At 42.6% G+C, this 16,412-nt stretch overlaps 1 protein-coding gene across 1 annotated transcript in view; it reads right to left on the reverse strand.

The window, feature by feature from the left end:
• Positions 1–5,048: 5,048 nt before the first annotated feature.
• The window catches only part of WDYHV1 (WDYHV motif containing 1), a 15,596-nt gene continuing 4,232 nt past the window's right edge, over positions 5,049–16,412 (reverse strand). Inside the window, exons 2-6 of the mRNA XM_006086325.3 lie at positions 14,860–14,959; positions 13,663–13,713; positions 9,227–9,375; positions 8,490–8,614; positions 5,049–5,714 (exon numbers count right to left, since the gene is read on the reverse strand). Coding sequence (XP_006086387.1) covers positions 5,605–5,714; positions 8,490–8,614; positions 9,227–9,375; positions 13,663–13,713; positions 14,860–14,959 — 535 coding nt within the window. The 3' untranslated portion in view covers positions 5,049–5,604. The remainder of the gene's footprint in view (positions 5,715–8,489; positions 8,615–9,226; positions 9,376–13,662; positions 13,714–14,859; positions 14,960–16,412) is intronic.

Consider the following 16,412-nt stretch of genomic DNA (forward strand, 5'->3'; position numbering starts at 1 on the left):
CTGCACCCTGTGGGCCTTGAGAGGGAGGTGACGCATCCATCACCTATAGTTCTAGAAATGGTGTGTGCTAGAACTGTGTGACTGCGTTAACATTTTGCCCCTCAATTTCTTCCTAATGTTCTTCCCCGAAATTGCTCTAAGACTCCAGGTCCCCATGGAAACCTCAGGAAAGACTGCCTGCTGACTCTCAGTGAAATTCTGCTACGACTGCTTCCTTGATAACAAATGGATGTTATTAAAAGCCTGGCCCCAGCAGACGCCTGTTGTAGCTCATGGCAAAAGGCACATTTTCCTTGGACTGAGAGGGTGAAAGAGGCAGTTCACTCCCTAGCGCTAGGCTACTGTGAGCTTGGAGGGGCGGGGGGAGAGGTAACCGGAGCCCCAGCTGTCACAGTCAGATGCAGGACTGGGTGCTTTCCACACATGTTTACGACAGGGTGCTGGATGAGGTGTCCACGGAGAGTGTGAGTGACACGAATTAAACCAATGCGTGATCATCTCTGCTATCTGCAGAAGTCATTTGTAATGTGCTTTCCAGACCAAAAGGTGAAAGAGTGGGGCTTGGAGTTGAGGCTTGAAAGATTCCAAAAGAAACCTGTTTGAAAAAGGACAGTGTCATCTAAAAAAAGAAACAGAATCAAAGGGATGAATTCAAAGAGCAAGAATTTAGCAGCATTTTCCCAGCATGATCCAGAGATCCAGAGGAGGGAGGCTGGATCTTCCAAATTCCTTTGGGGACAGGAACTGCTTCTGCATTAAATATTTGAGGGCTGTTTGTGGAGTACCTACTGTGTCACCCTGTACTGGGCAGCAGCAGTAGAGGGGAGAATAAGGCAAAGAGAGAGCTCCCAGTCTAGTGAAGGGAGATTTTTTTAAAAAGGCTTTAAAACAAATAAATATACAGGATAATTTCAGTTAGTGATAACTGCTATGAAGGGGGGTGGGGCGGGGGAAAGTAGTTAAGTAGCCTGATGTTGATTTGGGGCGATCAGCTTTCGATAATTGATCAGAGAAGGATCAGCTCAGTTGGAGATGAGACCTGAATGTCAGGGAAATGGCAGCCACAAGAAGATAGAGGAAAAAGGAACTCGTGTCTGAACCCTGAATAAGGACAAAGTTCATTTGGCTTACTTCCCACAAGGCTCCTGAACCTCATGCAAAACAAGAGATATGAATGGATATCTGTTTTCAGGGTTCCTGAACATTCTGTGAAGGACAATAATTCCACAAATATTGTGGGGCACTTAGAGGGAGGTTTGCATGAGCACAGAGACTCTAACTCCACATGGCACCTCACCAAGTCTTATTTCCAACCCAGTCAAAATACCATTACAAGTGTTTGAATGAGCACTATATTATTTAGAGAGGGATTATTTAGAGGAGGGCTGAATCAAGAGTCATCAATAATTCTGTGACTTAAAAAAACACACACACACTTTTGCCTCTTAATGAACAGTTAGCTCCACACTATACTTTTCAGGCAGGTATGCAACTCAGCTCCACAGGATCATTCAGGAATCCAGGCTGATGGGGGCTCTGCTATCTTCAGTAAATAACTTGTGAGGTCGTTCTAGTCATCACCATTCCATCCAGTAGAAAAGGGGGAAACGGTAAGAGGAGTAGGCAGGCAATGCTTCACAAGCCGGCCCTGTAAGCGGCACATCTTTCCCCTTACAATGGTGAGAACCTGGTCACATGGCCACACCTAACTGCAAAGGAGACTGGGAAATGTGGCACAGCAGCCACAGACCGGTATAACTCTTTTACTCCAGAACAGGGACAGCAAAGTAGAGCCAGAGGGTCAACTCCTCAAACCCCCTGGTTTTATAAACGAAGTTTTACTGGAGCACAGCCACACCCATTCATTTTCACACATTCCACGTGGCTTTACCTGCTACAAAGGTAGAGCTGAATAGTCCTGACAGGGACCTTAAGACCTGCAAAGCCTAAAATATTTACTATATGGCCCTTTATAGAAACATTTGCTCTCCCCTTTTTCAGGAAAAAATACAACCTAGAATGAATTCGGTGGGACAACTAGCAATCTATGCTTTCAAATTATATCTCAGAAATTGTTATAAAGACATAAGGACGCCCTAGCTGGTTTGGCTCAGTGGCTAGAGCGTCGTCCTGAGGACTGAAAGGTCACGGGTTCGATTCTGGTCAAGGGCACATGCCCAGGTTGTGGGTTCAATCCCCAGTGTGGGGCATGCAGGAGGCAGTCGATCAATGATTCTTTCTCATCACTGATGTTTTTATCTCTCTCTCTCTTCTCCCTTCCTCTCTGAAATCAATTATATATGTGTGTGTGTGTGTGTGTGTGTGTGTGTGTGTATATATATATATATATATATAAATTGTTAAAGACACAAGGACAAAAATATTCCTTTAAGCATTTCATGCCATATCAAAAGGCTAAAAACAACTTATAAAGAAAGGACTGTTAAATGAAGGACCATGCATACCACAGAATACTATGTAACTTTTTTAAAGAATGAGGAAGTTCAGCATGTACTGATTAGAAAAATACCCGAATATATTAACTTTAACAAGTAAAATTCAGAACAGTTTATTTAGAATGTTGCCATTTGTGGGGAGAATAAAAAACAGAACCTAATACATAATAAAAAATGCTTACATGAGCATAATAAAACTCCCGGTACGATATAAAAGAAACTGAAAACAGAAGTTGTTTCTGGGTAGCAAAGTCAGAAAATTGAAGGACAGAGTGGAGGGAAGTTTACTTTTCACCATATACCCTTTTATACATTTGAATTTGTACAATGTGTATGTACCATCTATTTTCCAAGTCATTAATTAAAAATTATCCTGTCTCGTGTGGCTCAGTGATTGTCAACCCATGCACCAGGAGGTCAGGGTTCAATACCCAGTCAGGGCCATGCCCGGGTTGCAGGCTTGATCCCAGTGGGGGGCATGCAGGGGGCAGCCGGTCAATGATTCTCATCATTGATGTTTCTCTCCCTCTCCTTTCCTCTCTCTGAAATCAACAAAAATATTTAAGAAATTAAATGGAGAACAAACACAAAAGAGTTTGCCATTATTTCCATCCTGATCAACCCCTCTTCTGAAAGGCATAATCTTTCTTAAAAGCCATGGCAATGTCTTCAATCAGGAATAGTCAGTGCTGACTAGGGAACCACTTTATATTTCTATATTTGCATCCCTGTTCCACTGTATGTCACATGTTCAGATATACTTTATTTCCCTTATTTTCATAGTCAACTTACAAACTGTATTTCAGCCCTCTGCTTTCTCGAAAGTTCCTCTTTCCAGGCAGTATTTATTCCGTTCACTCACATATGTTGAATATAAAAAGAAACAAACCTGACCTCAGAGAAAAAGTAAGCACAGAACGACAAAAGTAAAAGTTGCTAAGCCTGATAAAATAAACAACTTTGAAAAAAATCTTGTAAGGGAACTAACCCACCTTTCAGTTCAAACTGACAGTGATCCAATTCACACACGCTGATGAGAAAAGGGAACCCGCTGGCTTATGTAACTGGATAGCTCAATAGTTGGAACTGGCTTGAAACACAGACAGATCCGGGCGCTCAGAAATGTCCTTGGAGCTATGGCTCTGCTCTCAGTACTGCTGGGTTGTATTCTGCAGTCAGGCCCTTGTCCTATGGCAGCAAGAAGCCCACAGACTCCCAAACCCCCAGGTCCCTAGCTTAGCAATCCTGATGGAGAGAGAAGGCTCTCTCGGAACTCAACACAGCAAATCTGGAGACGACTGTACCAGGTCATTCTTAGACTTGTCCAAGGCTGGGTTCCAAGTCTGGCCCAGTTCAGGCTATATGTATGCCTTTAACTATGGGTCCCCAGAACTACATGAAATGTGCAAAGAGGGGTTCCCCAAAAGGCACTGTAGGAGTGCTAAGTAGACAGAAACAATAAATGTCCTCTATTGCTACTTACAAGTGAAGACTACGGCCCCTGGATATTTTAACAGACTTAAAATGATACACCTTGCTCCTACCCTGGTTAGGGGACAGGGTTTTTCAACTTCAAGGCAAGGTAGCAGAGAAGGTCAAACTACCACACACACACACTGTCTGATTTGTCTGCACTAGACATAATTTTGAATACCATAGAGAAAACCTGCTTATACATTAGAAAAGAAAAAAAGCAATTTGTAAATCAGATGACCATCCTTTGGTCCCTCAGAAAACATTTCGTTCAGGACAAAGTATTTCCATGGTGCAGCCTGCCAAATTTTATCTTCTTCATTTTAGCCACATACTTTTCAAATCACCATTTGAAGGTCAACAAGATATACAAGTTTGAGGTCTATATTTAGCTCTAAATTATAAAATAACTTAAGAGGTTGTATTTGTATTCCTCTAACAAACATTCATTCACTTTCTCCCAGAATCTTCCTGGTCAGCTGAAACCAATGGATACCTGATATTTCCTTAGATTGGTTGATCCTTGAGTAAGTCATTTCAGTTGTCCCTCCACAAGGGACAAGGCAGGAAGTTTATATTAAAGTGTTTTTTTAAGGCAGAAAACTCATTTAAGATCAAAAGCTTGGGCATCCTAGCTATAAGAAATTACTTATTTTTTACAGTAGAATCAGGAAAACATAAATGAGAGCTGCCGCTATATGCTGGATTAATGCCAAACGTCTTTTATTTGGAATTATATGATGAAAGCCAAATCTCCAACACATCTTCAAGAAGGAAGATTGATAAATGCATTTTTTTAAAATATTTTTTTATTGATTTCAGAAAGGAAGGGAGAGGAAGAGGGAGACAGACACATCCATAATGAGAGAGAATCACTGATCGGCTGCCTTCTGCACACCCCCTACTGGGGGTCGAGCCCAAAACCCGGGCATGTGCCCTTGACCGGAATTGAACCCGGGACCCTTTAGTCTGCAGGCCAATGCTCTATCCACTGAGCCAAACCAGCTAGGGCTGATAAATGTATTTTAAAGCCATAGTTCCCATCTACAAATAAGAATATTCTTGGGCATCTCTCAGGTCATCAAAAATGACACAAAATCTTTAAAATCAAAATTAATTTTAAATCGATTTTATTTTTTTAAAAAAACACATACAAATAGGCCAAACTACATTCAAACCTGAGAGAGCTATAATCTTTTTAAAGAACTTAATAGTCCAAAAAGACTAATACTTACTGCTGATTCAGCTCACAGTATCAGCCCTCTTCAAGCAGCCACACAATCCCAAACATCATCTGGCCACCTTTCATGGGTATTAGAGATCCACTGTGCAATGAACCACACAGCCCTGCCCGCCAGGAGCTTACAGTGTAGCTGGAGAAGAACTTAACATCCAGAACAGACATAAAGTCTACCCCTCTATCACAATGAAAGCAATTACTGGCATAAGTCATCACATGTTTTAACAAATGAGCCGTTAGGACTATCTTGGCAAATATATACACTACATCAAATTTCAACCTGACAGATGAAAAAAAAAGTTTTTCTGTTTTTGTTCATTCATGTTTCAAGTGAAATGAATTAAAAGAAGAAAACACAGTTGCAAACCAAATGTACCAGGAAGTTGACTGTTCGTGTCCCAGCACTGCTCCATGTTCTACATCCGGATGTCAAGTTCAGTCGTTTTGACTGCCAAAACGATGTACAAATTCAGACAGCGAGTAAACAGCTCCCCACCCTACCTTGGGGTCCATACTGATAAAATCATTCAGGTTCATTTTGGAATCTAAAAAGGTACATGAAAGAAATGTCCACTGAAAACACAATTTGGGTTTAACAGCAATACAACCACCCAAAAGACCTAAAGTAGGGGGACTTATTCAAATGGGTAAGGGTGTAAGATCACTGCTGTGGTATTCTTGTCGCAAATGTGAAACCTTGATCTAATCAGGACAAAACAGTACACAAACCCAAACTGAGGGATACCCTACAAAATAACTGACCAGTACTCTTCAAAAGTTTAAAACTTTAAGAGAAAGAAAGAACTTGTCACAGATTGAAGGAGACCAAGAAGACATAATAACTAAACCCAATAGCCTGGACCAGAAAAAAACATTAGTGGGAAATCTTGCAAAATTTACATACTAAGTTCATAGTATTATGTCAATATTTTTCTTATCAATTGTATAATTTTCTTGGTTTCAATGATTACATTACAGTTTACTCAGAATCCGAGTAAAATGTATATAGGAACTTTGTTCTATTTTAGCAAATTCTCTAGAAGTCTAAAGTTATTTAAAAATAAACAGTTAAATTAAAAAAAATGCATAAATAACCAAACTGCCAATTTACAGGAAATTCAGAGGATACAAAAGAGACACCATTAGGAAAATCCAGGTTTCTCCCAGACTGTTTCTTCAACAAATAAATGACAAGAAATTACAACAAAAACAACTAGATAATCAGCAGAACCAGCAGCTGCACTGAAGTCATCAGAAAGCTGGGGATGCAGGATGACCAAGTACCCGAAATAAAGCACAGACAGGAACCTCCAAGGAGAGACGGGCCAAAGCCCTTGCTTACCTGGGATCGATACCATGCCCCATGTGTGTCAGGAAGTAGGTCAACTAACATTTTTAACAAATTCCTAACAGAAACCTCAGCTTGTAACATATAATAGTATTTGTTTTCTGGGCCCTTTAATATAATTAAATAAAAAATTATTACTATCTTCAGGTATTCTTACTTAAGAAGATCAATAGCCCAGCCGGTGTGGCTCAGTGGTTGAATGTCAACCTATGAACCAAGAGATCATGGTTTGATTCCCGGCCAGGGCACATGCTCAGGCTGTGGGCTTGATCCCCAGTGCAGGAGACAGCCAATCGATGATTCTCTTACATCACTGATGTTTCCATTTCTCTATCACTCTCCCTTCCTTTCTAAAAATCAATAAAAACATTTTTAAAAAAGAGTGTGTGTGTTTTAAAAAAAAAAAAAAAAGACACCTTCTCCTCCCCATAAAAAAACCTTTCTTAAGCACAGTGTGCTGACCCTACCACTTTCTAGCCATGCACCTTAGGCAAAGGGCTCAACCTTCACGCACTTCAGTTTATAAATCTATCCAAAGTGGAAAATAAAGCTGAACTCGTTGAGTTGTGGTGGGAAGTAAATTAATATGTAAAGGGGATGGCACAAAGCCCGGCACAAAACAGCACTTATGACAGGGTAGTAGTCATCAAACCCTAAGGAATGACTCAAAGACCATCAGGGCTGATGAGGTGGTGTTTCCTGAACATCTGCTATGCACAAGGCTCTGAGTTCACAACCATGAGACAGGAAGCTGCCAAAGCACACTGCCCCAGACCACGCCCCCTACAGCAGGTTGTCCAAGACTGAAAGGTAGGCCTGTGAAGCCCTCGCCTAACCAAGGCTCGGTCCCAATTCTGATGCTGAGCCTGGAAGGCAGGCTAGTGGACCAAAAAGCAAGTCTAATATACATTTTTTAAATTACGAGAGCTTTTCACAGAGACCCTCAAAAATCAGAGTTTGATTCCTCTCTTAGTTCACTCCCTTCAAATATGCCAAATATGTTCTTACTTTCTTCCTTGCTGAACTCTGAATATTTCTTATTTCTGCTCCATTTTTCTGGCTGTTGCACAGCTTACAGAGCACTTTCCACAGACAGTATCAGCCATGTGAGGGGATGACCTCACCAATCAATGGCAATGTTGTGAATTACTCTCCACCATAAATAATGTTTCAACTCATGTGAATGCCAAACAATAGTACTAGGGTGAAGAACTCTTCATCTACTCAAATCTCAAGGAATTATTAACTGGACTGATGCCTAAAAGCACATAAAACCGGGTGAGTGGTACAATAAAACCTGCTAGCTCTCACCTCCTCCTAATGCAGATTTTGTTCTAGCGCCAGGGATCTGACACTTCATCCATCACCGGATGCACTGGCGATTTTTTCCACCATAACATGAAGCCCTACCACAGCAAGGTGCCACTAGCCCCAGTGTTAAGTGACACAAACAGGCAGGTCTCCTAAAGGCCAGTGTCCCAGCAGTAAGTACATCCAATATTCTAGCAGGTGGCACGGTCTACTACTCCCTACACCTTTCCTCTCCCATGAGGCCTTATGCCTTCCAGTCCTGTTCTCTGTGCCTCGATTCCTGAATCTACTGAAAACACAGAACCACGCTTCCTTTCACTTCTTTTTTTTTTTTTTTTTTAAATATATTTTATTGATTTTCTACAGAGAGGAAGGGAGAGAGATAGATAGTTAGAAACATCGACCAGCTGCCTCCTGCACATCTCCCAAGGGGGATGTGCCCGCAACCCAGGTACATGCCCTTGACCGGAATCGAACCTGGGACCTTTCAGTCCGCAGGCCGACGCTCTATCCACTGAGCCAAACCGGTTTTGGCTCCTTTCACTTCTTTACCACTCAGAGGGTTTACCCAAAAAGCAGTGAGGTTTTTGTCCTTGGTTAAGGGAAAAGGCTGATCTGCACAGGGACTGGCAATGCCTCCAAGGGCGTGTCGCTGGCTCACCTCCAGTTTGAATGCAGGGATATGACGGAGGAGGTTCTCTCCAGTTCCCACTGGAATCTTTCATGTGAGATCGGTCAGAAGCGAAGTTCTTCAAGTAAGAATCTGCGCGGATAACTCTAAATTTCCTGCAGATGAATCAGCATTCATTGATCGCAGGGAGGTATCACAGTTGAAATTCTAGCTCATTTTTCATAAAGACTCATTTTCTATGACATGCACAAAACTAAGCAGGCATTTTTGTACTATTAGTAATATGCAAATATGTGTGTCACTTGTTACCTCTCAAAGAAGCCATGAGAAATGAGCAAATGAAATCCAGAACTACAAAGGCGCGAAATACATCTGGCACTGGGGGCAAAACACATTATTTTCCGGTGCTGCCATGACAGCCTTCTCAACTTTGGCATCATGAGGCATCCAATCCCCACACCACACACACCCACCACCCCCTCAAAAGCAAGAGGATGAGAGAAATCCCCCAAATGACTAAGAAAAGGTTTGAGATCTTATCACACACATTTCTAAAAGACTGCCAACCTTTTATACAATGGACAACCTTTAAAACTTTGAAACATTTTTTATCTTCTGTGTAGCACATCATTCTCAAATATCAACTCAATGGTGACGCCAAGATAAGCAATCTTTACTAAGCAAATGCAAAAAGACACAAAACAACTCTATATCACTGTCAAGGTCTCACATCAGAAAGTAGGAAAACTCACCCTGAATTTCCTCACCTTCTAAACTGAGGATGGATGTCCTCATCGGACTTAAAGGCATCTTCCACATAAGCGTCGAAGAGGCAGGGAAATGGCAGGACAGTGTCGAGATCATAAATGAAGCTCTGTCCTCCACTTGAAACGTGAAGCAAGACAACATGGTAATCCTGGAGGTAAAAGTTGCCGAAGTTAACCAAGTTACTCTATGATGGTGAATTCCATGGCTGTCTGAGATATAATACGTATATAGCCCCAAGAACATCTAGATACAAGACAAATACAGCCCTCTTTATAAGAGCAAAATAAAATAAAGCAAACACAAAATCCTGAACACAGACCAAATGTCCAGTGACAGGGAACAGTTCAATAGACAGTGGAAATGTTCATATATATCAGAAACTCTTGACCCAGCAATTTTACCTCGAGGAATCCACCCTAGAGAGCAATGGCAATACACAAGTAAAGGGGTGTGTGTGTGTGTGTGTGTGTGTGTGTGTGTGTGTATACACACACACACATATATAAAATCTCTGCAGCACTGTTTATAATAGTGGAAATTCAGAAAAAAACAAAAGCCCACCACGAGCGGTGATGCATGCAGCCATAGGATGGAGTAGCTGTTAAAAAGATTTGGGTAAATTTATGTGGAAAACAGAAAAATGCCCATGTTATATAGCTGGGTAGAAGAAGCAAATTGCAGAATATGCATATTATGTTTTTAAAGTTTATGTGGGCACACATGCATTCAGAAGTACATATGCTTGCATATGAATACAGAGGATAGAGTCTGCAAGAGTTGGGAGGCCAACTCTTAACAAAGGGGACTGTTTTATACTAGATTGGTAGCTAAAAGAAATAAAAATGTTGGCTTTTGGTTGTTTTTTTTGTTTTGTTTTGTCTTGTTTCAATCAGCTAAAACCTCATGTGTAACCATTAAGGAATAAAGAGAGCTTTGTGCGCACAGCTCGGACACTGTACGTGAATCCTCACTCCCACTCCCCGACACCAGGCACTGTCGGAAGGGATGTCAGGGTGGTTATCAAGAAACATGAGGGCAGTTCGGTGCTTTGAGTTCCTCAAAGCAAAAACGCTATCACAGAGAACAGCACTGCGAGATTAAAAGTTCAGTTATCTATATAATAAAACCCTAATATGCAAATCGACTGAATGGTGGAACAACTGCAGAATGACCATTCGCTATGACACGCACTGACCACCAGGGGGCAGATGCTAAACGCAGGCGCTGCCCACTGATGGTCAGTGGGCTCCCACAGGGGGAGCACCGCTCAGCCAGAAGCTGGGCTCACAGCTGGCGAGCGCAGCAGCAGTGGCAGGAGCCTCTCCCGCCTCTGCTGCAGGCGAGTGGTAAGAAGCAAGGGGTCCGAGGCTGTGAGAGCCCTGGACTACGAGAGAGATGTCCACCTGCCGGCTTAGGCCTGATCCCCCCGAGGGGTCCTGGATTGTGAGGGGCACAGGCTGGGCTGAGAGACCCACCCCCTCCCCCCCTCCAGTGCACGAATTTCATGCACCAGGCCTCTAGGATTAGGATAATATTCATAATATCATGTTACGTTTCTAGTACTTCAGAGCTTATAAAGCATTTTCTCAAATGTTATTTCATTTGACTCTGTGAGGTGGGAAAGATCATTCATTTATTGAGACTTGAGATGTACCATTAGAGCCTAAAGTGCTTCCTCTGGCTCCAATTCTATCTTAGGAAAGCAGAAATAGCTTCAGAAATGGATGCTCATTCCCTGTACTCCCCTCCTAATGCATCTGACCCTCCAGGTTTAATCGAAGAGTGGCTCCCCCATAACAGTCCGGTTTCCTTTCCCTGCGCTTGTTCATCTTATCCCCACCTCCCAATCTGCAGCAATTTCCCCACGGTTCTCTCCACACCCATCACTCAAGCTCCAACTCAAAGGCTCTCTTCCCCATAAGTCCGTGTTGTTGTTTTAATCTTCTCCCATCCCCTGCCAGAAGCAGTCTCTGCCTTATCCAAATTCTGTTTCTCAAGGTGTTGGTGAGATAGTGGTGAGCATAGCTACCTTCTAAAATCTGTTTCTCTCTTGACATCTAACTCATGTTACAATTGTTTTGCAGTACACACTCCCTTCCCTATTGTTTGTGGGAAACTGTGCTGTTGAAATATAGATACAGAAGTGAGAACGACAGCTCCTCACCCTCAGGGAGTTCCCAGAGAAGTGGGAAACACAAGTCAATGGTTGCAGGAGGCAGGAGAGCAAGCAGTAAGGGCATTCTGAAGGTGGCTCGCCTACTCAAGTCCTTCCACTTATCAGCCTCAGTTACCCTTTTATAAAATGAAGGTAACTAGCCCTAACCGGTTTGGCTCAGTGGATACAGCGTCAGCCTGCAGACTCAAGGGTCCCAGGTTCGATTCTAGTCAAGGGCATGTACCTTGGTTGCGGGCACATACCCAGTAGGGAGTGTGCAGGAGGCAGCTGATCGATGTTTCTCTCTCATTTATGTTTCTACCTCTCTATCCCTCTCCCTTCCTCTCTGTAAAAAAAATCAATAAAATATTTTTTTTAATTAAAAAAATAAAAAATAAATAAAATGAAGGTAACTGTAGCATGTACCTCAGAGTGTACTGGGACTAATGAGATTATGTATGTAAATGCCTTATTTTATTTTATTTATTTATTGGTAAATGCTTTTAAAAAGAGGGACATGACCACAGGTCCTTGCCCTGCAAGTTTCCCTAAGACGGGAAGCAAGACCCTGACTCAAATCAGCTGAGCGGATCATTAATGAGGATGGTCATTAATGAGGATGGACCATCTGCAATAGGGGTTATGCGGTGTCGCTAACAACAATAGCTACCGCTTATCGAGCACAGTACCAGGCACCGTACCGAATACCTGGATAATGCTTCCTGCATTACCTCATCGAAGCCTTCCAAACCCACTGACCAGAGAGGACACTGAAAAAAGGGGTACACAACACGTCCAGTTCACACAGCCATCAATGAGAGACTGGGGCTGCACCCCATTGTGTCTGACTCTAAACCCGAGCTCCTAACCCAACACCCAACACCCAACACTGCTGGATTTGGGCTTCAGTGTCAGAGCAGCACATCACCCACAGGGGAAAGAAGTGAAAACGCGAGCTCTGTGAAGCTAAGGACTTTAGCCTGTTTTGTGCCTGACATATACCAGTAATAGGTACCCAATAAATATATGTTAAATAAATCAATGAAGCCAATTCAAATGGTATCTTATTTTAAATAAGTATCAGAAAATACATGTTCGTTAAATGGTCATGAATGGAGTTTTTCTTTTACTTTATCTTCACGGTTACTAGCATAAACAATTCTGTTCTTCCCGGGGCCGGGTTAGGGTGACACAAGACGCGTACTGGAAAGGACTCAGGCCTGAGACCCAGTTCTGCCACTGACCAGCTAGATGGCCTTGAGCTACTCGCTTTGCCTTTCTGGGCTTGTTTCTTCACCTGAAAAATGAAGGGGTTGGAACAGATGTGTTTTTCCGATGCCACCATGTTCACTCAGGAGTTTGCTAAAAACGCTAATTCCTAAATCCTTCTCTAGATCAACTACATCAGAAATTTGTACAGTATTTTTTTAACATATTTTTATTGATTTCAGAGAGGAAGGAAGAGGAAAAGGGAGAAGGAGAGGGAGATAGAAACATCAATGATGAGAGTGAATCATTGATTAGCTGACTCCTGCATGACCCCTACTGGGGATCGAGCCCGTAACCTGGACATGTGCCCTTGACCGGAATCGAACCTGGGACCCTTTAGTCACCAGGCTGACGCTCTATCCAATGAGCCAAACCAGCCAGGGCTGTACAGTATTTTTAACACAGTTTCCAGATAATTCTCATGTGCAGCTGGACTAGATATTGCTAAAGTCCTTCCCAGTGCTAAAGGGATAATAGTCTGGGAGGTCACAAATATATCTGCCACACAGACCATTTAAAGTCATTCCTGTAATGCACTAGGCGGTGTGGCTCAGTGGATAGAGCATTGGCCCGAAGACTGAAGGGTCCTGGGTTTGATTCTGATCAAGGGCATGTACTTCGGTTGCAGGCTTGATCCCTGGCCCTGGTCAGGACACATGCGGAAGGCAACGAATTGATGTGTCTCTCTCACATTGATGTTTTTCTCTCACTGTCTCTCCCCCTCCCTTCCACTCTCTCTAAAAATTAATGGAAAAAATATCCTCAGGTGTGGATTAATAAGAACAACAAAACAAACAAAAAATAAAATCATTCCTGTAATAATTTCAAAATTAAAACAAACATGCCTGTAAGCGCTTCTACCTTAGGCCAACTAACATCTATTCTCAAAAGTCAATTTATAATTAGCCTTTCTCTACTGCCCTATCCTTTCTACTCTACCAAAACGTAAAGAGCCCTCAGGGATCACCGTGCTAATAATGCATCAGACGCTCTCTGTGTTGACCATCTTACCCAGATCACAGGCCCATCTCCAGGTCTTGCCTGCTGTTTCCAGATAGGAATCTACAAAAACAATAAATTGCATAAGCCACCCTTTAGCTCAACCACCACTAAATTCTTTAAAGCAACACATACACAAAAAATAAAATATTTCTAAGAACCAACAATCCAGGTGAAAGAACGAATGGGTAAGAAGTCCAAATATGTCTAAGTGTCCTTAAAAATGAAAAAGCAAAAATTAATTATACAATGGTCCTTGGAGAGTAGGAGACCTGAATGAGGAATGAGAAGGCCTGGCAGGTTCAAGTCTTGCTTTTCCACTTAATTATTCATGAAACCTCCCTGAGTCTCTGTTTCCTCACCTATAAAACGGAGACCGTTGTCTGAAACTTGCCTAGTTCACAGGGTTCCCATTAGGATCAAATGAGGCGATCCTTGCAAACGTGCTTTATAAAACAGGAAGGACTGCCTAACCGGTTTGGTGCAGCGGATAGAGCAGGGGTGGGCAAACTTTTTGACTCGAGGGCCACAATGGGTTCTTAAACTGGACCGGAGGGCCGGAACAAAAGCATGGATGGAGTGTTTGTGTGAACTAATATAAATTCAAAGTAAACATCATTACATAAAAGGGTACGGTCTTATTTTTTTTTAGTTTTATTCATTTCAAACGGGCCGGATCCGGCCCGTGGGCCGTAGTTTGCCCACGGCTGGGATAGAGCGTCGGCCTGCGGACTCAAGGGTCCCAGGTTCGATTCCAGTCAAGGGCATGTGCCTTGGTTGCGGGCACATCCCCAGTGGGGAATGTGCAGGAGACAGCTGATCGATGTTTCTAACTCTCTATCCCTCTCCCTTCCTCTCTGTAAAAATCAATAAAATAAAATTATTTAAAAAAAATAAAATAAAACAGGAAGGTCTTACTTTTATTTAATACTTCATATATGTTCACTGTAGTTCTACTTCAACTCCTAGAGAAAAGGAATTTCATCTGTGTGAACACACCATCACATATTTCCCTACCTACAAGTGAGAAACTAAACTCTCTTAACTCACCTGTACCCTGGAAGGTAAAAAAATCTCATCCAAAAACAAATATTAAGATGCTGCTGTGTTTTACAAAGCACATTTTAAAATAGTATTAAACCCACTCTATAGTTAGCATCTAATGTCCTAAATCTCTTGTTTTCTTTCTGCAGTCACTCACCAACTTACCATCTTCCTCTCATTAGATATGAAGACAGCGTAGCATTCTTCTAAGGGATACTGGTCGTGGTTCTTGATGTATTCACAGAGCTTCCAAATATTTTCTTCACTGGAATAAAATAATTATCTAATCAGTATAATTAAGCAAGAACACTCTGTGTCTTTCAAATCTGAACAAAAGACTGATGATGACATGAAACAGTTGGAAGAGACCTTAAATGCCATCTAATCCAACAAGTCGCAAACATTTGAACCTCCTCTAAAACATCCCCAACCAGCTGTTACCCAGCCTATCCTGTGTGGACCCTCTGCATACATAGAGCTCAATACCTCCCCCAGCAGTGTGTGTGTATAGAGGCATCTTATAACTGATAAAACGCGGCGTCAGTATTCTACAAACCCTGGCCAGTAGCTCAGCTGGTTAGAGTGTCGTCCCGATATGCCAAGGTTGTGGGTTCGATCTCTGCTCAGGGCACATATAAGAGGCAATCAGTGAATGCATAAATAAGTAGAACAACAAATCAATGTCTCTCTCTCTTTATCTAAAAATCAATTAAGCCGAAACCGGTTTGGCTCAGTGGATAGAGCGTCGGCCTGCGGACTCAAAGGTCCCAGGTTCGATTCCGGTCAAGGGCATGTACCTGGGTTGCGGGCACATCCCCAGTGGGGAGTGTGCAGGAGGCAGCTGATCGATGTTTCTCTCTCATCGATGTTTCTAACCCTCTATCTCTCTCCCTTCCTCTCTGTAAAAAATCAATAAAATATTTAAAAAAAAATAAAAATCAATTAAAAAATAGAATGTCTAATATTCTATAAGCATTGGGTCCAGGGATGTGAGATACAGTTGGAATTCCAACTCACACACTTAAAAAGTAAGAAACTGTGAACATCCTGAGCTGAGTGTCTGCCCTTCTCATCTGTAAAATGGGCATAATCACAAATATTAGAAATACTCCATACATCTTAGTAACACCAGGTGCCTGCTCCTTAAGGAATGGGACAGGTGTGTGTGTGGGGCAGCAGGGCTCCTGAGCGGCAAGATCAGGGCAGTTATGTGGTATGTCCAGGAATTCTTTTGGAGGAAGCCCCTCTGAGTGTGATTCCCCAAGTCCCTCTGGTACGGAGGAAGTCCTGACTTCCAGAAAGTTCTTTCTCGTACTGAATTGAAATTTATCTTCCCATACCTCTGCCCCAGATAAAACTCCCTTCTATATGAGAGGCCTTTAACCATCTGCAGCAGCGGTCAGAACCGCCTAAGTAAAGCAATGCCCAGTGCATCCAACCAAGCCACACTAGCAGCCACAGTCACTCCCACACAGGCAAGCACAGCCCCTGCTGGCAGTACTCACAGGTCAGCTCTTGGGTTCCTTTCTCTGGTGAACCACACGGTGCCTTTGCTCAAAACGAACTACACCAACACTCTGTTCACACACGTGACCCAATCTGTCAAAGCCTAACTTCCAGCCACCTACACCGTGCGACCCAAAGACAAACAAGGCTCAAACGGCTTGGAGGGCTGTCACCGTTTTATGGAAATAAACACTTTTTTTATGCACGAGTCT

Source organism: Myotis lucifugus, unplaced genomic scaffold (genome assembly GCF_000147115.1).
Source record: "Myotis lucifugus unplaced genomic scaffold, Myoluc2.0 scaffold_27, whole genome shotgun sequence".
NCBI classification, from domain to species: domain Eukaryota; kingdom Metazoa; phylum Chordata; class Mammalia; order Chiroptera; family Vespertilionidae; genus Myotis; species Myotis lucifugus.